Below are 24629 nucleotides of genomic sequence, written 5' to 3' on the forward strand. Positions count from 1 at the left end.
GTAATGTATACTGTTTGATGCTCTTGAAAATTACTTTTTTTTTGAAAATTACTTTCTAAAGACATATTTTCTGTTTTTTTATGGTATTTGAAAAGATGCTTGATCTTTGATACTGATTTGATATTCTGCAACCTCGCTAAACTATGATTAATTCTAATAATTAATTCTAATTCTAATTCTAATAATTCTAATTCTAATAATTCTAATAATTATTCCATCTAAACAATCTTTTTTGTGTGTGTGTGAGCAGCAGGCAAAAGTTTGAGTATTAGAATATAAGATTAGAAAGGAAGTATAGTAGGAAAGCTCTCTTTACAGAGAGGGACAGTCGAAAGTGAATGCCCAGGACTATAGGCAAGCGTCCTTGTTTTATAAGATTCTGGTCAGCCCTCCCCCATCCCGTCCCCCTTGTTCCTTCTCAGGTTCTACCCTTATTGGCTGGATAGCTCTAGGTGCTGGGTTGTCCATTCCTGGTTGGCTCGTTTCCATTGTATGAAGGGTGGTCTATGGCCATACTTAGATCTTATGTCAAATTCCTGAGGGGGAACCTGAGGGGGTGTAGGCAGGGTCCATTACATTCTTAAGAGGAACCTTATGCCTGAGGGGGCTCCAAGCAGACAATCTTATCATCTACAAATAATGAACAATTTGTTTCTTCATTTCTAAACTTTATGCTTTTTACTCTCTTTCTTGATTTAATTCACTGGGTAGGACAATACTGAACACAAGTGGTGATATCAGAGACCCTTGTCTTTTATCTTAAGATTTTTCCATTATTTCACCATTAACTATGATGCTTGCTATTGGTTTTTCATAGATATTTTATTAGATAAAAGTTGATAATAAGTCTTGAATCAGGAGTTTTGTCTGATACATATTCACGAAGAGATCATTATTTTCCCCTTTCCATCTAATAATGTAGTCACTTATATTATTTGATTTTCTCATGATAAACTCAGTTTGCAGTCCTGAGATAAACCCATGTCACTGTCACTTGTACAAGTTATTGTATTCAATTGGCTAAGATTTTCTTTAGACTTTTTCCATCTCTGTTCACTGAAGAGATTGGCTGTAACTGCCCTCTTTCATACCATCTTGTCAGGTTTGGACTTCAGGTTTATGGTACTTTCATAAATAAGTTGGGTAGTGTCCTCTCTTTCTGTACTCTGGAATAGTACTGACTGAAATTGGAAGCATTTGTTTCATGGTATATACAAACCAATAAAACTGTGTGACCCTGGAACTATCCTGTGGTAAGATCAACTTCGGTTTCTATTTCCTTAATGATTATTTTATTTCTTCTTGAGTCATTTTTTTTTTTTAGTTATATTACTCCAGTAATTGCTCATTTTAGTTAGGTTTTCAGATATGTGGGCAACAAGTTTCTTGACATCCTTGTTGCCTTTTTAGTACCTGTCTTTTTATCCTTAACGTTAATGAAGAAAAAAGGAGGCAAATATATAAACAGTCTTGGCAGAGGGTTTGTCATTTTATTCGTCTTTTCAAAAAAATCAACTTTTACCTCTACTTTGTTTCATTTGTTTCTGCTCATATCTTTAAGTTTATTTTGCCTTTCAACTCAAGTAGCTTAACTCAATTTTCAGTCTCTTCGCTCTTCTAATATAACATTTAAGACAAAAAAGTCTTTCACTTCAAACTTTCTAAATCGACATTTTAATAGTGTCGCTTATCAACAGCATATACTGATTTTTTTTAAATCCAGCATAGGTGTATATTTATCGGAGATCTTCATCTATACCTGTATCACAACTGAGATTTTTATATTTATTTCTATCATTTTATTTTGCACTATCTCCTCTTCCTTTTTTGTTTCTCTTTCTCTCCGTTGCCTTTGGGGGGGGGGGTAGAATACGTCTTTTCTCCTTTATTCTCGAAGCATGTTTTCAATTTGTTTTGGAAGTGAGAAAGGATGATATATATCTGTATCTTCATCCACATTTATATGTCTCCAGGGATCTGTCCCAGCATCTGTCTCTCACCTGGTAATGAACTCCTACCGTCACATATTTTATTGTACTTCTCAGGTGAGTTCGGCTGACCCTGCAAGCATGTAGAACTATGGTTACCAATGAACTATGCTTTCTAGTACGCTGCCTGCAGACGCACGGTTTATGCGGTTGCCCTTCCTCTCCTCTCGCACAGCCGTCTCACATTTGCTCAGGAAAATACTGCCTGTTCTTGCAAGGTCACATGGGCTTGACTCCAAGGCTAAGTCTCCAGGTGGCTCCGCTTACCGATGCCGGCGTGTGTTGGCGTACGCTGGCCCGGGAACGCAACCCCAAAGTCTCTCTGCCTCCGCCCGGGACCACCGTGTCCTCGTGCGCCACCTGGAGGTCGTCTGCCTGCTTTGCGCGGGCATCGGGGGCGCGCAAAAGGTCAGCGCGCTCCCTGCAGGAGGCCTGGGCTCTACGCCTTCGCTCCCACTTCCCTGCCGCTGCTTGCCCCCGACTCCGCCTGGCACGGCGACACCCTCTCACCCCGAAAGAGCGTCGGCAGCCGGGACAGAGACCTCCCACCTCGGCCCCACGTAAGCCACCAGGTCCCACAGATCTTGGCGTCCCGACCCCACTCCCTCTGCCCTGCTCAGGCAGGGTCCCCTCCTCGCAACAGGCCCCGCTAGTCTCTCCTGCAGGCGCTCCTCGCGTGGCTGCCTCGCCCCACAGAATCATCTGCTTCAATGTTTTTCTTCCCTTTTTTCCCCCTAAGATTTTATTTTTAAGTAATCGCTATACCCAAGGTGGGGCTGGAACTCACGACCCTAACTAACATCAAGAGTCACAGGCTCTTCCGACTGAGCCAGCAGGTGCCCCTCAATGTTCCTTCTTGATGTTTGTGAGAATTAGGTAGATCATGTTCTAAAAGAATATCTCAAACTAAAAAGCAATACCACGCTTAACGGTAAAACAATAGATTACTAAGAAAAATAATAAATTAGAAATAAAGAAGCACACTCTTATCACAAAATTTTAGCCTTTTTCTGGAAGTTCTAACCAATGTATAAGTAAGAGGCTATTGAAAAGGACTATAACAATATTTCATTATTTGTACAAAGTATCATTTATCTTTAAGGAACTCTTTTGCGGGGCGCCTGGGTGGCTCAGTCGGTTAAGCCTCCGACTTCAGCTCAGGTCACGATCTCGTAGCCCGTGAGTTCGAGCCCCGCGTCGCCCTCTGGGCTGATGGCTCAGAGCCTGGAGCCTGCTTCTGATTCTGTGTCTCCCTCTCTCTCTGCCCCTCCCCCGTTCATGCTCTGTCTCTCTGTGTTTCAAAAATAAATAAACGTTAAAAAAAATTTTTTTTAAACTTTTTTTTTTAACATTTATTTATTTTTGAGAGAGAGAGCGCCAACAGGGGAGAGGCAGAGAGGGAGACACAGAATCGGAAGCAGGCTCCAGGCTCTGAGCTGTCAGCACAGAGCCCCACATGGGGCTGGAACTCACCAACCGGGTGGGAGATCATGATCTGAGCTGAAGTTGGGGGCTTAACCGACTGAGCCACCCAGACACCCAGGCGCCCCAGTCTAATCATTTCTTTTAGATTAGAAAGTTTAAGTGGAAGAATGTTTAACTGAAAAACTGTTAGAACTAGTTATGTATATCAAAAAGAAGGTGAGTGGGGCTCCTGGGTGGCTCAGTCCCTCAAGCCTCCGACTTCAGCCCAGGTCATGATTTTGAGGTTCCTGAGTTCCAGCCCCACATTGGGCTCTCTACTGTCAGCACCCAGCTGCTTAAGATTCTCTGACGCTCTCTCTCTCTCTCTCTCTGCCCCTCTCCAGCTTGTACTCTCTCTTTCTCTCTCTCAAAAATAAACATTGAAAGGAGAAGAAGAAGAAGAAGAAGAAGAAGAAGAAGAAGAAGAAGAAGAAGGAGAAGGAGGAGGAGGAGGAGGAGAAGGAGGTGGGTTACTAAAGAGCTTGTCTCTAATAAAAGAAATAGATTTTCTAACAGCAATAAGTTAAAAATAGAAAGGAAAAATATTCTACTCAACATGGCAACAGCAAAAAAGTTCCTAGCATAAACTTAACAAGAAATGCATAGAGCCAATTATCCAAAGAATTATGAAAATTCAGTGAATTACAAAAATTAACAGGTAAATAGAGGTGCCATCTTATCTTTCTTGATGCTAAGTTCTAACAACACATCAATTATTTCCCAGTTTATTTATAAGTTTAGTAGAATTTCAATCAGAATGCCAAATTGAAAATTTCACAAAACGCTTCTAAAGTTCACTTGGAAAATTAAAAGATAAGAAGAGCCATGAAATCTTTGAAGAAGATTGTACGGGAGATCATCTCCTAGATCTTTACATGTATCAGAAAGTTCTAGTAATTAAAATAGTGCCAAGTATTACAAGGATAAAGTAAAATGCATTGATAGAAAAATAGAAAGCATCATATGTAATCTAGTGTATTCGGAACACTAATCAAGTGTATTAGGAACAGCATCTCAAAGGGATGCTGAATTATTTTAGAAATAGTATCGACATTGAGGTAGCATAACTCTGCATTATGGCTGTCCAACATCTTTTGAACACTCTCCGATATTTCTCACTTTGTAAGTAAGTCCTGCTTTACTAAGAGAATCCATTAATCAGGCATATGACTTAGGTCTGCACTCACCCTACCCTGCCCCATGATATCTCATGTGGAAAAGAGCCACATGAGGGCACCTGGGTGGCTCAGTCAGTTAAGCTTCCGACTTCAGCTTAGGTCATGATCTCACAGCTTGGGGGTTCCAGCCTCGCATCCAGCTCTGACAGCTTAGAGCCTGGGGCTTGCTTCAGATTCTGTCTCCCTCTCTCTGCCCCTTCTCCGCTCGTGCTTTGTCTCTGTCTCTCAAAAATAAATAAACATTAAAACAAAAACAGAGCCACATGAGGGGGCATATTCAGGGAGATTATTCTGCTAAGTGTGGTGTCGAGTGGAGCAGTCGTGTCAGAGTTGCAGATGTCCCACTGAGTCATTTTTTGTTTTTGTTTTTGTTTTCTTGCTAGAACCATCCTGTGGTATGGTCAGATCTGTTTACCATGACTGACTTGTCCTTGGCTGTGTAATTGCAGCCCATAAGCCTAGTTCTCTGGCCCTCGGAGAGGTCAAACTGTTAACAAAAATTCACACAAAAAATTATTCCCCAAAATAAAATACATGTGGATTAATGAGTAAAATGTTAAACAAACAAACGAAAACAAAACCCCCAAAGGTAAACCTAAACAGAACTAGCCAAACTAAGAACAATGAACTAACTAACCACTATGGGCCAACATTTGATATGAGTAGATCAAAAATATGTGTCTGGATGAACTGGCAGGCAGTGAGAAATGGAAACCTGGCCAGTTAACATTCATAACGTTAGGTTCCTAACATTCAAACACTGGGCTTCATTATAAGATAAAATTAAATGGACTGTCCAGGGGAAGTACAACTATTCTTAGTTCTCAGGTCAGACAAGAATTTTGGTCTGTGTACTTCATACCAAGCACAGTCTGTGAGGGGATTATTGCACAGTCTGTGAGGGGATTATTGGACAACGGCCTGAGAGTGAGTCGCACAGACCTATTGTGGTGATGGCCCTCAGGCAAGTTAGACGGGATCATACCAAAAGTACATTAGCGCTATTCACCCCAAACAGTTCCTGCAGGAAAGGTGGAGGCCTGGGTACGCAATGTGCCCATTCTCTGTACCTCTGACATCATCAAATTGGATGGACTGCATATTCTATAATGGATCCTCTCCTAATATTTCAGGTGATCTTTCGATAATTAGGGGACTTAAGCCCAAGTTTATACCTCCTTCGCGGTCGAACAAAGATCTCTCTCTCAATACATAATCAAGATAGGTGTGGGACTATCTTGAGGACAAGGACTATCAGAGGACAAGGGAGATCCAGGCTACTTCCCTAATTTTCAGCTTCCAGTAAGTATATTAAAAATGAAGAAATGGCAAAACCAGAGTTAATTTGAATGCATACATTTTGGCAAGTTACTGCTTTGAATACACACATACAATAAGAGCTCTGTTTATAACTCATTTGGTGGTAACACTGAAACTGAATTTGAGGCCTTTCTTGAATCTGAAGCTCAGATCTTCCTGGCCTTCTGGTGTTGGTCCTGGTTAAAGTGAAATGCCACAAATTTGTAGTCTGTATGTTAAAACCCAGGTTGTTCTAGCCTTGGCTAGATGCCCTCCTTGGCCAAGATAAAAACCCTCATTGATATATACCTAATAAAACAATACCATTCCTGGCTTTATAAGCAAACATGTAAAAAGGTCTCTCCTATGTAGGTTTGATTTTTAAGACCCCATTTAAGGGAAGTAAGTGTCTATGAAAAAATAACACAAGGTTCAGAATTGTACACATCTTCCCTTGCCTTTCTTCCAGGCCATGATTAGCTAACAGGGCCACTGTCTGTCCTGGTCATGTCTAGCTCAAGAAAATGAAATTACGTCATCGGGGTACAAAGGAATACTTGTCCTTTGTTAATTCTTCTCTGGTGTTTTATGGTCCTGTTCCACCCCCACATTCAGAGCAGAAGGGTAAGGGGAAAACAGGCCCATGGAAGGATTACTCGTCCTCGTAGCCCAGCACCCACCTCCATCCAAAACATGTACCTGAAGTTCTATTTCGGAGCAGGAAACCCTCTACACTCTCAGTGGGTCCACGTTTGGATTCTTCCCTGACCATCTCAGAGAAAGAGAATCCCCTCCTCTGAACTCACAGGGCGGGGCTTGCCTGTCTCATGGCCCTCACCACACAACCTTGGAATACACTTATAAGAGAAACCAAAAATGTGATGTGATACCAAAAATACATGCTAAGGAAGGTGGAATAGATTGAGAAAGTTTCAGGGTTTCTTTTTTTTTTTTTTTTTAATGTTTTATTTTTATTTTTTTGAGAGAGAGAGACAGAGAACAAGCAGGGAAGGGGCAGAGAGGGACACACAGAATCTGAAGTGGGCTCCAGGCTCCAAGCTGACAGCACAGAACCCGATGTGGGGCTCGAGCTCACAAACTGCAAGATCATGACGTGAGCCCAAGTGGGACACTTAACTGACTGAGCCACACAGGCACCCAAGTTTCAGGGTTTCTGAGTGGCTTGTCACAAGCAGAGTATAGGACCCTGTCTGACAGCCCAGGAAGTTGATTTGTTTGGAGATACAAGATTTGGAGGTGTACTGGGAGGTACTGCCTCAACCGGGAGAGTAAAACCAATTCAGACTTCTAAGGACAATCTGGGAGGGAAGAAATGAGCAGGGGACAGGGCAAAGGAGAGGCTTCCTGAAGCACTGAATGGAACACCCCGCCTGGACCGGGGCAGGGCGGGGGTGGGGGGGAGGAGGGAGGCGGGTGTTTCAAAGGACTTCTAGGAATAGGGATGACTACTGTTTGATTTTAAATTGTTCGATCACCGCCATGTAATTCCCCTTCCTCTCTGCAAACTGTTAGTTGTTTCTACTGTTAAATTAATTATACAAGGAGGCTGTTAGACAGAGGTGGCTCTAATGCCAAAGCTCCTACGTGAGCAAACCAAAATCTAAGCCTGTAAATGCCTCGAGGTTACGAAATTGAAACCTAAGGACAGCCAATCGCTAACAGCCAACTAGGTTTTAAGCTACAGCAATCAATGTCATTTCTTTGCTTCTGCCTTTTTTTTTTTTTTTAAATTTTTTTTTTTTTTCCAACGTTTATTTATTTTTGGGACAGAGAGAGACAGAGCATGAACGGGGGAGGGGCAGAGAGAGAGGGAGACACAGAATCGGAAACAGGCTCCAGGCTCCGAGCCATCAGCCCAGAGCCTGACGCGGGGCTCGAACTCCCGGACCGCGAGATCGTGACCTGGCTGAAGTCGGACGCTTAACCGACTGCGCCACCCAGGCGCCCCGCTTCTGCCTTTTATCTACAGAAGTTTTTCCTCAACTCTGTTCAATGGAGTGCTTTTACTTGGTATTGCTCAGATAAATTCTTAGAATTTTCGCATGACCCAGTTAATCTTTTAGCACTACGAAAAGACTTTCTGCAAGTGAAATTGCTTGTGTGTTTGTTTTTGCTTTTTTTACAGAAATCTAATGAAGGAGTCAAGTTTCCCATCTAGGTCATCATGGTAGGGATAGGGCTGGCATCCTGGGCTGGGGGATGACCTGTGTGCTTGACTGAACAGATTCAGTGAAATGAGAAGCTCTGAGCCAGAGTGACCTTAATAGAACCCCCAGAATCTCCCTCAAACTGGAGAAAGGCATTGGGCTTTCCGGAGGTTATAGAATGGAGGTTTGAGCCAATCTTATCTGGATCTAAAAAGGCAAAGAAAGTCAAGCAGAGATGAGAGTTAACTACAGCTATTTGTGATCTTGCCTTCTCACCCTACTAGACCCAAATGGGACTTTGACTTTTGCAGAGGGGCACTGTTGATGGCTAACCTCATAGGTCCAAGATGCATGGGGGAGAAGGCATGACGGAAACGATCCCAGAGTCAGTGCTTCTGGAGGTTGGAGGACAGGAGGGAGCACTGGAAAAAAGATTGGCAGATTTGCCTGCATACAGTGTGAGCAAGAGCTCTAGCAAGAGGTAACTGTTTCTCTGACCGTGACATTCCAGAATGTAGTTATTTATAATAAATGATTGCCTTTATTTATTTTTTTTTTGAGAGACACAGAGAGCATTTGCACACAAGTAGGGGAGGAGCAGAGAGAGAGAGGGAGAGAGAGAATCTCAAGCAGGCTTCATGCCCAGCCTAGAGTCTAATGCTGGGCACAATCTCATGACTGTGAGCGAGATCATGACCTGAGCCAAAATCAAGAGTCAGACTCTTAACTGACTGAGCCGCCCAGGTATCCCCCAAGGCTGCCTTTTTTCTTCCTACTTTTTATTTATTTATTTTTTTAATGCTTATTTTAAAAGAGAGAGAGAGAGAGAGAGAGAGAGAGAGAGAGAACGAGCGAGGGAGGAGCGGAGAGAGAGGGAGGGAGAGAATCCCAAGCAGGCTCTGCACTGTCAGCTCAGAGCCTGACACGGGTTACATCTCATGAACCATGAAATCATGACCTGAGCCAAAATCAAGAGTTAAATGCTTAACTACTTAACCAACTGAGCCACCCAGGTGCCCCTCTTCCCACATAAAAATATATTTAATGTTTATTTATTTTTTGAGAGAGAGAAAGCGAGCATGAGTGGGGGAGGGGGGTGACAGAGAATCCCAAGCAGGCTCCATGCTGTCAGTACAAAGCCCAATATGGGGCTTGAGCCCAACAACTGTGAGATCATGACCTGAGCCAAAGTCAGATGCTCAATGGACTGAGTCACCCAAGTATCCCCTTCTTCACACTTTTTAAAGTGACAGCTTTTACATTACCCCCCAGGATCAAAGGTCTTTGCTCTCACTGGACAAATGGCCCAAAGGAGAGCCACCAAAGTGAATGGCAGGACAGGGCAAGCCTGGCCAGGAAATGGGTTAAAAGAGGGTTTATTCTCTCCTCTTCTCCCTCAGGGGAGCCAGGGCATCTGCTGCCTGGTCAGGATCAGTCTGCATGTAGACTTGGCTGTGAGGGTACCAGTAATTGGATGAGGACTTCCCTGGGCCCTCTGCCTCAGAGATAACTTGTTCCAGCCTCTTATTTACACCTCCATCTGGCCGTGCAGTGGGGTCTAGTGCCTAGAAGTCAGTTGTGCTGCTGGGGACAGGCATACAGCCATGCTTCTAGAATTGTGTGGCACAGGGGTGCTGATGAAGTCAGCCTATCTGCCTGCCTAGCATGGTGGCCCTTTCTGCCACTCAACCTGCTTTTCTGATTCTGGACGTGTGGCTGCGTGGCCACCTCTCTCTCTCTTTTTTTTTCCCTCAAGTTTTTATTTAACTTTCAGTTAGTTAACATACAGTGTAATATTAGTTTCAGGTGTAGAATTTAGTGATTTGACACTTCCATAGAATACCTGGTGCTCACCACAAGGGCACTCCTTAATCCCCATCACCTATTTAACCAATCCTCCCATCTACCTCCCCTCTGGTAACCATCAGTTTGTTCTCTACAATTAAGAGTTTGTTTGTCTCTTTTTTCTTCGTTTGTTTTGTTTCTTAAATTCCAAATTCTACATATGAATGAAATCGTGTGGTATTTGTTTTTCTCTGACTGACTTACTTTGCTTAGCATAATACTCTCTAGTTCCATCCATGTCGTTGCAAATGGCAAGATTTCATCTTTTTTTGATTGCCAAGTAATATTCCAGTGTGTGTGTGTGTGTGTGTGTGTGTGTGTGTGTGTGTGTGTATACACCGCCTCTTCTTTACCAGTTGATGGATATTTGGGCTCTTTCCATAATTTAGCTGTTGTTGATTATGCTTCTATAAACATTGGGGTGTGTGTATCCCTTTAAATTAGTATTTTTGTGTCCTTTGGGTAAATACCTGGTAGTGCAATTGCTGGATCACAAAGTTCTGTTTAACTTTTTGAGGAACTGCATACTATTTACCATAGTGGCTGCACCAGTTTGCTTTTCCACCAACAGTGTAAGAGGGTTCCCCTTTCTTCGCATCCTTGCCAACACCTGTTGTGGTTTTTGTGTTGTTGTTGTTGTTAGTTTTAGCCATTCTTTGTAGTTTTGATTTGCATTTCCTTGATGATGAGTGATGAGCATTTTTTCATGGGTCTGTTGGCTATCTGGATGTCTTCCTTAGAAAAAGGTCTATTCATGTCTTCTGCCCATTTTTAAACTGTATTATTTGTTTTTTGGGTATTGAGTTTTATGAGTTCTTTATATATTTTGGATACTAGCCCTTTATCAGATACGTCATTTGCAAATATCTTCTCCCATTCTGTAGGCTGCCTCTTAGTTTTGTTAATTGTTTCCTTCACTGTGCAGAAGTCTTTATTTTGATGATGTCCCAATAGTTTATTTTTGCTTATGTTTCCCTTGCCTGAGGAGACGTATCTCCTAAGAAGTTGCTATGGTTGATGTTAAAGAGGTTACTTGACTGTGGTCTCCTCTAGGATTTTAATGGTTTTCTGTCTCCTAAGCCTTTAAGGCATGGCTATCTCTTTATTCATCTCTTTTCCTTCATGTGCCTTTACACTTTCCACAAATCACATTGCCATTTTCTTTTATTTTCTTCATTAAAAATTTTTTTTAATGTTTAATTATTTTTGAGAGAGAGAGAGTGCAAGCTGGGGAGGAGCAGAGAGAAAGGGAAACACAGAATCTGAAGCAGGCTCCAGGCTCTGAGCTGTAAACCCAGAGCCCAACGCAGGGCTTGAATTCATGAACTGTGAGATCATGACCTGAGCCAAAGTCAGACACTCAACCGACTGAGCCACCCAGGCACCCCTCTTTTCTTCATTTTTTAAAATGAAACTATATTTGTCTGTTTGTTTTTTGAGAGAGAGAGAGTGAGAGAGCAGGCACTTGCGAGCAGGGGTGGGACTGAAGTAAAGAGAGAATCTTAAGCAGGAGCCTGACTTGGGGCTTGATCTCACCACCAGTGAGATCATGACCTGAGCCAAAATCAAGAGTTAGATGCTTAACCAATTGAGCCACCCACTTGCCATGCCATTTTCTTTAATTTCCTCAAACTGACTCTGCCTCTCTTCATCTCTTTTAAGGGACAAGTCATACCTTTAAGCTTTGGGTACCATGATGGGTGAAAAAAATGTTCCTCTCCTACAGCTCCCCACTACCTTCTGGGGGGGTATGTTCTTCTTCTTGGGTGTGGGTTTGCAACTTTTGAGATGAACTCAGGAGCCACCTTAATTTTTTTGTATATTAAGTGAAGAAAGATTTTTGAGGGTAGGAGTGAGGTGGGAGGATTCAGTGTGAAGGACACAGGAGATGATGAGGTTGGGTGCTATGGGAGAAAAAGTTTTGGAATGACTCTTCTTTGGTGACAGAGAAGGGAGAGGGGAATTTGGACAATGTGGGAGAAGGGGATAATGAAGAGGAGAATGATAGCAACTGTTATTTATCCAGTAATTAATTTTTGTCAGGCATCATGCATAACCCTTTTTGCTCATTATTCAATCCAATCCTCCAACAATGTCATAGGTCACATTTTATTATTATCCTTTTGCTGCTAGGGAAACTGAGGCTCAAAAAGCTTAGAGGAATTGCCCAAAGTAACACGACTAGGAAGCTCTGAGCCAGAATTTAAGGGTAAGTTCTGTCTGACTTCAAAGTCCAAATTCTTAATGACAAAAAAAATATATATATATATTGACTTGCCAAAAAAATTTATGTCTGGGCCTTCAGAAAGGCACAGGGTTGAGTTTTCAGGTAACTGGATTAATTACCTAGGAGGCTGAGTGACCCTGTTCTTCATTTTGTGGGAGAGTAGGTGACACCGATGTGGTCACTAAGCAAGTGACTGGTCCACCATTTGCATATACTGGCTGGCTGGCTGCCGCTCAGAGTCTGGACCTTTTATCCAACTTTCCAGGATCTGGTCAGCCTGGCACTCTTCATTCCTATGGGATAAAGCAAACCAAGGGGTAGGGGAATAGGAGACAGGGACTTAGAACTACCCAGTTTCTTTCATACACATCAGCATTTTGAAGATTTCTAATCAATAAATAATCCATTTTAACAATACTTCCCAAAAGAAAGCATTTTATGGTCTAATTTAAGCTTCTTATATTATTGTTTAAAACCATTTTCTTTGTTTTAGGATAACCATGTATGTCAAAATCACACAATTTCAGGGGGAAAGACCATAGAATATCACAGCTAGAAGGGATCCCTCCTTCACTGCATGGATGATGCATAGTCCCATAGAAGGTCCTAGGATGGCTTTAGAGATCTGTATTTAAAAGTCCTTGCCCTGCTACTTACTAATGGTGTGCCCTTGGGCCAGAAACAGGATCAACTCCTTCCTCTCCAAAACAATGCCTACCTGGCTGATGCAGTGGGGACTGAATGATGTACTCTATGCAAAGTGCCCAGAAAAGGCCCTGTAAGGAGTAGGTGATCAACAAATGGTAATGCCCTCCCTTGGGCAATATCTACCAGATGTTCAGAGCAGAACTAGGACTAGAACCTTCTTTTCTGATTCTCATGCGTGTGTGAGTGTGCACACGCACGCCACGGAGCATTGGTGATGTTTGCTTCCATGAAGAACATGGTTTAGTCACCTTGTAATTAGCTGGGACTTTATAGTTTTCAAAGCACTCACTTAGATGATATTGTTCACTCCGTGCAACAACATGGAAAAATTACACAGGAGTGGTATTGCTAGGCCCACTTTGCCCATCAGGGACGGGAGGCTGAGAAAACGTGCCCATGGCTAGCCAGGGGCAGAACTAGACCACCACCCAGATCTTGTGGCTCCTTATCCGTGGCTCTTTGTACTAGCACACAATACCTTCTCACCTAAACACCAAACAGTTTCACCAAAGAGATAAGGAGTAGTGGGGAAAAAAATACACGGTGGGGGTCATAAATGACATAAGTCACCCACAGTCCTGATTAGATAGTGAGGGAAAAATTGGACTTTGATATGATTGAGCAAAAGGCAGAGAGAAAACACTGACAAGGCAGTAAACAACTCTCCAGGAGGGAATATGGGACAACAGGGGCTTGTGGTCACTGCTGACCACAGTGTAACTCTTTCCTGTCAGAGAACTACTGGACACTCTAATTCTGAAATTCTGCAGCCCCATTCTTTCTAACTGCTTCTGCCTCTGCAGCGTCCTAACTGCACATAGGAGTTTCCTCAGACAAGGCAAACCTCATTCTTTATCACATTCTGGCTTTAGTTGTCTCTAGTCTCAAGGGGGTGGTATTTCTAAGACCTAGAATTTAGATCATCTTTTTTTTTTTTTAATTTTTTAAATGTTTATTTATTTTTGAGAGAGACAGAGACAGAGTGTGAGCAGGGGAGGGGCAGAGAGAGAGGGAGACGCAGAATCCAAAGCAGGTTCCAGGCTCTGAGCTGTCAGCACAGAGCCCAACACAGGGTTTGAACTCATGAACCACGAGATCATGACCTGAGCTGAAGTCAGACGTTTAACTGACTGAGCCACCCAGGCGCCCCTTGAATTTAGATAATCTTAAATTATCACTGTCTTTCTGCACATAGATCTTGTAGTCTGACGTGCTGAATCAGATGGTATGGAGGCTAACCTGGCCATGTAGCAATCCAGAATATCTAGACTTTTCTTTCATGTCTCTTCATGGAGTCTTCACTGAACACTGCAATCACAGCCACCACGACCACCACCACAATCTCTTGCACTTTCAAATGCATTCTCTTATTTGGTTTGATTTTATTTGATCCTGACCTCAACTCTCTCTTCCCACTTCTTAGAGGTTTCTTGACAACAGGCCAGTCTTAATCATCTTGTGTTCTCTACAAAAGTGTACTCTCTGCAAAATGCCTCTGTAGCTAACAAAATGACTTATATGTACAACCTTATATGTAAAAATGCCATGAGCTATGTTGAAATAACACTAGCTCTATCTCTGTGACCAAAATAAGGGCCACTGCTTTCAGGGCCCTGAAACCATCCCAACCACTAAAGCAGATTGCAAGATAGTAAGGAAATGTCTGTACCACAGATTAGAAACGATATTTTAAAAGGCCATATTGACCCAATCGTGGATCTTCCTTCCATTGTGTAGATGTGGCCCCTTTTTAGGAAAGTTCTTCCTCTGTAGTATTACTAATCCTATAATGTTTATTATTTATTTTTGAGAGAGAGAGAGAGAGAGAGAGAGAGTGCAAGTAGGGGAGGGACAAAGAGAGAGGGAGACACAGAATCCGCAGCAGGCTCCAGGCTCTGAGCTATCAGCACAAAGCCTGATGCGAGGCTTGAACTCATGAACCATGAGATCATGATCTGAGCCAAAGTCGGTCACTTAACTGACTGAGCCACCCAGGCGCCCTTATAATATTACTAACCCTATATTGAGTGTAACTATGATATATAGGAGATTAAGTTGCATGCGTAAGTTTGTGGACTCAGACTTCATAGTGCTCATGAAAACATTGAACTCATGGCCTGTCAGTTGACTTACGTAGATATCATATTCAAATCCAAAGTATCTAGAGTAGGGCGGGGAGTGGAGAATAAACATGGCAGTTGTTGGAGGTACTCTTCTGTTAGAAGAGTCTGCAAGTGGGGACTTCTAAACCAGAGTTATATATTCAGATCAAGTCATTTAATAAAAATTTACTGTGTGCTAAACGCCTCATCATATGTCATTTCATTCCTGCTTCATAATCCGTTTCGGATGGAGGCATCGCTAGCCCATTTTACAAATGGCAAAACTGAGCATCAAAGAGATTGAAGGATTCCCCAGTGTTTCATAGTGCCCAAGTCCCATGTTCTTTCTGCATATTGTGGCACCTCAGTTTTGAACATTTTACTAAGTTAAGAGACTTACAAAAAGAACCAAAACCCTGCTAGCAGTCTGTGTTGCTCAGGAGTTGCTGTTTCTCTATGTTCCGGTAAGCCTTATCCTTGCTTTCCTGAACTTTGAGTTTCAGTTGCACATCAAACTGTGGAGGCGGCCAAATGCTGGTGGCACCACTAGGGTTGAGCATGGTAGTGATCCTCTGACACGCCTGGCCAGGCTGCTGTCCACGTGAAATGATGCCCAGCAAGTGCAGGGCCACCCAGGTCTGCCTACGCAAGGCATTCTTCCCTGATGAATGCAGGTTAATGTCCAAGGTTATAAACTGCTGGGAGGCGGGGAGGGGAAGGACTAATCTATGCGGTCTGTGGTCGCCAAAAGGTAAGCAGCTCTGCTTTAGACCACTGGCTTGGAGGAGGCAGCGTCCCCGTGTACCTGTCCTGTGACTCTGGGCAAGTTCCTCGCTCTCTCTGAACCAGAGTTTCCTTATCCAGAAAACAGGAGTAATAAACCCTTCCACAGAGGGGTGCTGCGATTGCAAATCGTGTATAGGGAGAACCAGATGCATCATAACACCTCTAAACACAGCTATTACTATTGTTATTGCTGCCACTGTTCTAGCAAGAAGAACTCGTGCTGGGAGCGTAAGTAAAATGATTTCTACCATGCATCTCTCAGTGGGTGGCACGATTTAGTCACACTTCTGACACTCCAGCCCTGAACGCCAAAGGCTGTCACTAATCCTACTCTGCACTCTTTCATCACTGTCCACCTTCTCTTCCTCCATTCTCCTTTGACACAAAGCAAATCTGATGAAACTCACATGTCCCCAGAGCAGATCATCGTGGTCTGATGAATCAAGCACCAGGGGCTTGAAGGAGCACCAGGCAGACACGGGGAAACCAGAAAGCGTGCCTTCAGGTGGCAAGTGGAGTCAGGAACACCAGGGGCGCCTGGGTGGCTCAGTCGATTAAGCTTCCGACTGGATTTCAGCTCAGGTCACGATCTCACGATTCGTGAGTTTGAGCCCCACGTCGGGCTCTGTGCTGACAGCTCAGAGCCTGGAGCCTGCTTCCGATTCTGTGTCTCCCTTTCTCTCCGTTCCTCCCCTGCTCATGTTCTGTCTCTGTCTCTCAAAGATAAATAAATGTTTAAAAAAAAAAAAAAGAATGCCAATGGTCTGTACTTGGCCTAGCCCCCTGTGATCCTTAGGACAGGCCTTGCTTGGCCAAAACTTCCCTAGGCAAATGAGCTTCAATTTTGTGTTTCAAACATTTCAATTTCCTTTCACAATCACATTCAATGTCTAACACTCCCCCATTTTTAGAAGCTGTCTGAGCCTAGACTCTGATGTTAAGACAGCTTAGTTCTTTGCTTCTTTTTCTTTCATTTCGTTGACGGTTCATTCATTAGAGTGTTACACTCTATACCACTGGGCACTTGGTTTTTAGGGTCTTTTTCCTCCCATTTTATGAGTTATTCCAAAGGAATAGGTTCCTGAAAATTTTATACTTTCCTGTGATCGTGGCCACTCCATTATTTTTAGATTTCCACATAACTCTTACTTGCCACATTCATTATTTGCCTGAGGAAGCAGACACTATTTTTATTTGCCTTCTCTTGAATTAGGTTTTGGTTTAGTGATCAGGAAAAAAAAAGAACCCTGTAGAATGCACCCACACCCACACAGTGTATATCTAGGAAAACTGATGGCTTATACCAATCACTCTGGGTTTTATTCTAGTTTTTAGCAAAGTTAAAGACAAACGTGTAAAGTGTAAGAGAGAATGGGAATGGGGTAAATACAGTGTGTTCTGGTATTAAAAACATCATGGGGCCCAGCTTGGTTCTTGGGGAATAGGAAGGATCTTTCATGCCTAATGTGTGCAAGGACTTTGCAAACTCATTTAATGCTCTCGTGAAGTTGAGATCCCATTTTACAGAGGAGGATATTAAGGCCTGCAGAAATGAAAAGAAACAAACCGACATAAAGCCTTGGCCAAAGTCATGTGTTTAGTAAGTGCTATAGCAAGAGTGACATTCTTCCCAGTTTCTCTGGGTGGCTCTAGAGCTCTGTAATTTACTAGCTCTGTGACTTAAGGGAATCCCCTAATCCTCTGGGCCTCAGTTTCCTCACTTGAAAAATGATGTCTAGGTTAAGAACTACATGGTCTCCAGATATCCACTGTAGCTTTAACATTCTGTGAGTCCAGTGAGTGTGTGAGCGTGATCAGGATTGGCTGGTTATGAGCCAACCAGGTATCGGATAAACCCCTCCCTATCAGGCCAAGGTGGGTAGGGGAGGGTGAAAGTTAAAAAAAAAAAACCCACAACAAACAAACTTTGACAAGACCTCTATAAAAACTGTGTGTTCCCAAAGGTTCGTCCTATTTGGCGGCTGCTGCCTCGTCCACAGCTTCTGATACCTAAGAGGACTCTCCCCCACAAACTGTAAGTAAAAGAACTTCCTTTGTCTGCCTGGACGGCACCTGGGAGTAAGGGGTTAACAATGGCACTACACAGGTAGAGGAGAAAGTCTGTTTGCTTTTGTTTTCAGGAGAAACTTGATGGTGGCTGAAAATGTGATGTTGTACTGAAATGATTTTCCTCCCTAAGCGTGAATGCTCATCCACACCTTTGCTGACTCTTTGGAGGCAAAATGCTCAGGATGGATGTCAGCTCCCAGTGTGACCTGCATGAAAGCTCTTCTGTCTTTGGCCTAGGAGAAACAGCTTGAATGCACTTATTTGGTTAGGTGCCAATCATGTTTTGAGGTTCCTGCTCATTTCTATTCTCCCCATGACAACTGCTTAATTCAATGATTTGTTTACATATCTATTGCCTGATGTCATTTTCTTCATTCTCTTCCTATTCCTACTAGTGCTGGTGCTGAAGCTCCTTTGTCACATAAATGAGCTCCTGGTGTATGTTGCTTGTTACCCTTGCCTTCACCCACTGCTCAAATGAGAAAATGGAACAGGCTGGGAATTGTCACAGAGCACCATCATCATTTGTTTATGAATTGTCAAATTTCCACTTGTTTGATGCTTTCTGTAACATTTCCTACTTTGAAGATCCTACAGTTTAAGTTATTTGGAATAACTCAGAAGCTGCTGACGTACTTTAGGATATTTGTTCTACTGTCTGAAAAATAGATGTGTTATGAGGATATGCTGCCTTTATGCACAAGGGAGGGGCAGAGAGAGGGAGGGAGAGGATCCCAATCAGGCTCTGCCCTGTTGAGCGAGTGTAGAGCCCGACAGGGGGCTTGATCCCATGAACTGTGAGATCGTGACCTGAGCCAAAATCCAGAGTGGGACTGAGCCACCCAGGCACCCCAGGAGATGCTGCCTTTTAAAATAAACTTCTTTCTAGTTACCTAGGGCTCCGTTAGCCAATTGGGATCCAGTAGGGGCTTGGGCTCTGCTGCCATTAAGCCAAGGCACATCTGGGGACCACCCCAGACCTACGCTAAAGCCTGAGGTGCTGGATGGAGACCAAGAAGTGCCTTTGACCTAGGTGCCAGTTTAGAAGAAAGAGCAACACTCAGCTCTCTTTCTGAGCTACCTCATGTGTGTTCAAAGCATCAGGGATCAAGCTGTCATAGGGCATCTCACTGCGCTTGTCACTGTGACATGGGTGTGGGTGGGTGGGTAATGAAGCTGTGGGCATCTTCACACATCTATATGTAAAATCTTGCTCGCAGTGCCTGGAGGTCATAGGCTTTCAATGTATTAGCTCCTCATGTCTTCTTGAAAGCCCATCTGCCTTGCACATGGAGAAGCGAATGGACTCTTTACTCCCTTATATTTCTCTAGGAGTTAAATATTCATTTTTACAAATCATTATCTTTTCACAGAACCTCTTCAAGGAAAGCAGAAAGAACTATAGATTTCATCTGCTATTTTTCTAAAAAAGGATTGGAAAAAGGATTCCAAGTCAGAAGCCAGTAGGATGTGGTTTATAATCCCAGGGCATCACAATTTAGGAGGGGCATCAGACATATTCTTTCTGAGGTTCAGATTCCCCATCTTTAAAGTTGGCAGGGTTGACATCTCTGAGGTCACTTGCACTTCTGTTTTTCTGTGATTACCTTCTATTCTCATATTTCCATACAAACTTCTCCCAGATTTGTATATGTATCACCTGTTAATATATTACGTATAATAAATAATGTAATATATAAACCTATTCATTGAGAAGTCAAATATTACAAAAAATTTATAAAGTAAAACGTGAGGGTCACTCCATCCCATTTCAGTCCCCACAAGTAACTCCAGGGTGGTTACTCTCTGCTTACATAGATGCACAAACAGTATGTGTTATACCAGTAAAAAACTTTTTTTTTAGGTTTATTTATTTATTTTTAGAGACACAGAGACGGCATGGACAGGGGAGAGGCAGAGAGAGAAAGAGAATCCCAAGCTCCATGCCGTCAGTGCAGAGCCTGATGCAGAGCTTGAAGTCACGAAATTGCAAGATCACGACCTGACACAAAACTGAGAGTCGGATGTTTAACCGACTGAGCCACCCAGGCGCCCCAAACCATTTTTTTTAACTAAAAAAGAATGATACTAAATATTACATACTTCCTTGAAACTTGCTTCCTCCCCCCACCCCCCATTGTAATAATACAATGTGAACAACTTCCCATCACACTTTAAAAACAAATTGGCTTGAGACCTCAGTGAGCAGAGGCTGGGGAGCACAGAAATCACTCTCCACGGTCACCCACTCCTGGCTATCTTCCTGTCTCCAGGGATGAACATTGGTCTGTGACCCTGTTTTATGATTAACAGAGGGGCAACATTTGTGCTGATGTGATACAGACCTTTAATCTCTCTGTAGAAGTTTAACTTCCCATAAGCAGTATTGGTTCAATTTGACCTTTTCTCTGTTTTTTTTTTCTGGTTGAATCAGCACACTCAGACTAAAAAAATAACTTGGTAGTATATAGAAACATGGGATCTTGGGTAATTTTTTTTTTAACATTTATAAAGAGATATATAGTAATATCCAACATTTTCATAATGCATTATAAAACATCTTCCAATTTATCATGCAATTAATTCGACAAACATATTTGGAGCAACTACAATGAGTATGGGTGCTCACAAGTTACATTAGACCTGGCAATGAGACAACCAGAGCAGATACTAGCACCATTTATTCCATAGTAAACTAAGACTCAGAGAGGTTACTGACTTGCTCAAGGTCCCAGTGAGGAGGAAGCAGAGCCAGTGTCTGAACCCAGGTCTGTCTGATCTAGGATCAAAACCCTGTGTGAATATATGAGATGTTTATAAATCGACAAGCTCTATAGTGTAAGGCTGATGAACCACAGCCCAAGGATTTTGGGTCCTCTGGGGGTGTCATCAACAAGTACTCTGGGGGTGTTATTGGGGACATTAGAGTCACCCAAAGGCTGATTCCTTTCACCAGGCTCACTCTTTCCTTGAAAGAGGGGAGTACTGCCCCTTATCCTAACTTTGTGCCTTATTAGTTACATGTCCTTGGACAAATAATTAAACTTTCTTATATTCTTTCCTTATCTATTATATAATGTGTGTGGGGGGAGGGGAGAAGCCCAGCTGCCTTCTGAGGGTATAATGAGGAATAAATTATATAGTGCATGTAAAGCAATTAGCAGAGTACTTGGCAATAAATGGTCATTTGCTATTATTGGGTGATGTTTTCCTTTTGTTTCATCAGAGAAACATCTTTATTTCTTATTTGTTAATTCCTTTATGCAATTACCTGAACTGAGAGAAAATTTGCACTTTGGTCTGAAGGTCACCAATTTCAGGTTGGCTTTTATCCACATAAAGAACTAGTGGCCAGATTTAAAGTTAGTAATCCCCGAATACAATTTTAGGAACTAATATATAAATGAGGGGAAACCCTATCTTCAGGTGGCTGGGATGGGAGGGGTCTCAGAAGATCATCTTCTCTAGAGATCATTGCCCATTAGTCTATCCTGTCTGTCCCCAGTGACAGTGCTGTGGTTCCACTTTTTGGGGTTAATGCGAGAACCCCTGTTGAAGTGAGAGTGGCATCAATGACACCCTCTTGTGAATTAGTTCAGTAGCCATCCACTTATTATATCAACCCTGCCTTGAAGGGATGCAGAAAATGTGAAGAAATTGATTTGCCATGCGGGGCAGCACTGGGTGGGGAGCTCTGCCTCATCCTAGCTGAGACCATGGGCAAGTCTGTTAACTTCTCTGGGTATTAACTTGCTGGTTAACTAATGAAGATAATAGCTGCCTTGGTTACCCCATTGCTGAGTGGATTAAATGAGAACTGAGATGTCCCTGTGCTTGCAGGAAGTAGAAAGCAGGCATGGGGCATCTACCCTATGGATGAGTGTTTGAGAGGGAGAAGACCAGGGAAAGGAGGAGGTCATAGGATTGAATAGGACACCATTCAAGATAATCCTTACCACCATTTTTTTTTCTTTGATAGTCCAACACCTGCAAAATTAATCTTTCTAATTTTGAGAGTGCTGGGAGCTTGAATTTTTGACTAGCCCAAGGTGTCAGCCAAACAGAGGCAAGATTCTTTTCAGAGGGCCACTGCCAAGGAGGGTGCTTGCATAGGGGATCTTCAAACCAGAGTCTCTCTTTGCTAGAGCAGTGAAGCTGAGAGGGATTGGAGCAGGGATCACTGTATGACTTTGGCATACAGAATGATCCTAGAGTCCATGGGAGCCTCCAGTTCAGAGCCACTTAGGGAAAATCCTCCCCTTATATCCCAAATGGTGTCATACGTGGTTGAATATAAGAAAAAAGAGCCTTGCACACCATACTCTATGTCCCAAAGCCGAAGGGAGGTTAACTGCAAGGCCAAATGGCAGTTCCTTCTCTCAAGCTTGCTACCCAAAGAATAATCCAGGCTAACAGAATAAAATGGGAGATGGCCATCGAGGCTAAAAGCCTCACTGTCCTGCCTTCAAGTCATCCAGAGCACCCAAAGGCACCAGCGATCCACGGAGGGATAGTCAATGACCGCAGTGCCATCCATTTGTCAGATTTGAGTGGGTCACTAGTTAGCTGGTTCAGTCTCAGAATCAGTGAACCCAAAGGTCTCCTGGAAGACATTCTATTTAGGATGACCATGAAATTTGGCATCCCACCTTCCTCCATTATGGCTAATTGCAACTACTTAAGCTAGAGGGGGAAAAACCCAGACCTCATTTGTTTATCCATTATGGACATGGTTCAGAAATAGAGGGGCCCACAGGGCTTGGTAGCATACATTGGCTGTCTTGGTCATGAACCTGTCTGATCCACCTGCAGTTCTGTTCAGGACACTCCCACACTCTTTTACAGACCTGTCACCATGGCCCACCAATTTCCAGCCCTCACCTCAGAACAGAAGAAGGAGCTCTCAGAAATCGCCCAGCGCATTGTTGCCAATGGGAAGGGGATCCTGGCTGCAGATGAGTCCGTAGGTGAGTGCAAGTAACATCATACAAGTGTATTCTTATTTCTACAACTTAGCAAAGGCAATCAACAATCATATTCTTTCCTCTCGGAGGAGTAAAGGTACACAGCAGTGGGAGCAGAAGACCCAGTAAACATAGACATTTTGAGTCCTGTAGTTCCAGTGGGTAGATTTCTGAAAAACAAAGGAAGAGGCTCAAGCCCTCCATTTTAAGGCCCCCTTGCCAGCAATCATTTGGGTTTTTTTTTTTAATGTTTTATTTATTTTTGAGAGAAAGAGTCAGAGAGACAGAGTAGGAGCAGGGGAAGGGTGGAGAGAGAGGGGGACACAGAATCTGAAGCAGGCTCCAGGCTCTGAGCTGTCAGCACAGAGCCCAGTGTGGGGCTCAAACTCTTGAACCACGAGGTCATGACCTGAGCAGAAGTTGGATGCTTAGCTGACTGAGCCACTCAGGTGCCCTGCCAGGGATCTTTTGAATATAGACTATAGCAAGGCCAGGAACTCAGTAATAAGAATGAGGTCAGATACACAGACCTCTGCTGCTGAGAAGTCAGTGTAAAGTCAGCTAAGGAAGGTCAGGGAAGGCAGGGAAGTGTCCATATCTGGAACAGGGAAGGGCTTGTGGCTGAGAGAAGCCCAGGATGGCACAAGGGAGGGTTGCGGCTGGCCTCTATGGCCCACCATAAAATGATAGAAGCTAAAGGAGTCAAGAGCCTGCCCCCATCCCTCCTTCTACTGTATCGTCTAGTCAGATTGAGGGCTGTACCTGGGGGTGGGCGGTGGGAGTGGCTAGAGAGGTCTGAGGGCCTTACAAACCCACTTGAACCCAATGGTGGCTTCCACCCACCTGGACCCTGACATGTCCATTCCATGCACTTCCTAACCAGCATCCTGACAGCAGCCCAGGTCTTTCTTGAGGGAGTCAAAAAGGAGACAGTTTTGAAGATCTGAATAAAATAGAGTCTTGCTGTCCTGCTGAGGGTCGCTGAGCTAGAGTGGAGGAGGCCAGCAGTAAAGCCCTGGCTTGCCCCTCCAGCTGCGTTTGGCCCGCCCACCTTATAGGCACCATGGGAAACCGCCTGCAGAGGATCAAGGTGGAGAACACTGAGGAAAACCGCCGGCAGTTCCGGGAAATCCTCTTTACCGTAGACAACTCCATCAACCAGAGCATCGGGGGCGTGATCCTTTTCCATGAGACCCTCTACCAGAAGGACAGTCAGGGGAAGCTGTTCAGAAACATCCTCAAGGAAAAGGGGATTGTGGTGGGAATCAAGGTAAATACTTCCATTTCCACCTCCCTTCTGCCTCATCCCAGCCCAACTCTCAGCACAGTCACTGGGCCAACACTCTGGACACCCTCATCATCCAACTGTCATTCGTACTCCTTTCCAGCATCATCCTCCCCCTGAGGACCAGATCCTCTTCTAGACTTTTCTGCCAGTGCCTTCTTCTTCCAGCCAAGTTTTCTATAAGGTACTTTATCTCCTGGTGTCTCAGTTTCTCCATTTCTAAAATGGGAATAGTAGGGCGTACCTCATAAGGCACTTATAAGAATGAGGAGTTTATAAAACAGTTCCTGTCACATAATTATTATTTATTTCAGGATCACTATTATTATTGAAGCATTTACCATTCAGTTATAACTCTGTTATCTCAAACCACATGAGCTCAGGATTGAAAACTAGTATCAGTTGAGTGCTTACAACTCCAAGTGCTCCTTTAATCTTCCTCATAACCTCTGGAGGTCAGTTTAGTTATTATCCTAATTTTAGAGATGAGGCAAGAAAATGGAATTACAAGGCATAGCTGTAAGTTGCCCACAGCAAGGCAAAAC

General features: G+C 43.4%; 1 protein-coding gene across 3 annotated transcripts in view; it reads left to right on the plus strand.

The window, feature by feature from the left end:
* ALDOB (aldolase, fructose-bisphosphate B) overlaps positions 1-24629 on the plus strand; it is a 70890-nt gene that overhangs the window by 38760 nt on the left and 7501 nt on the right. The window contains exons 1-5 of one of the 3 annotated variants that reach the window (XM_047829914.1): positions 5770-5932; positions 12076-12151; positions 17730-17800; positions 22681-22802; positions 23858-24069. In XM_047829914.1, the coding sequence (XP_047685870.1) occupies positions 22691-22802; positions 23858-24069 (324 nt within the window). In that variant the 5' untranslated portion in view covers positions 5770-5932; positions 12076-12151; positions 17730-17800; positions 22681-22690. Of the gene's footprint in view, positions 1-5769; positions 5933-12075; positions 12152-17729; positions 17801-22680; positions 22803-23857; positions 24070-24629 lie in introns of those variants that run through there. The other 2 variants (XM_047829916.1, XM_047829915.1) reach the window with 2 other exon arrangements.

Source organism: Prionailurus viverrinus, chromosome D4 (assembly GCF_022837055.1).
Source record: "Prionailurus viverrinus isolate Anna chromosome D4, UM_Priviv_1.0, whole genome shotgun sequence".
NCBI lineage: Eukaryota > Metazoa > Chordata > Mammalia > Carnivora > Felidae > Prionailurus > Prionailurus viverrinus.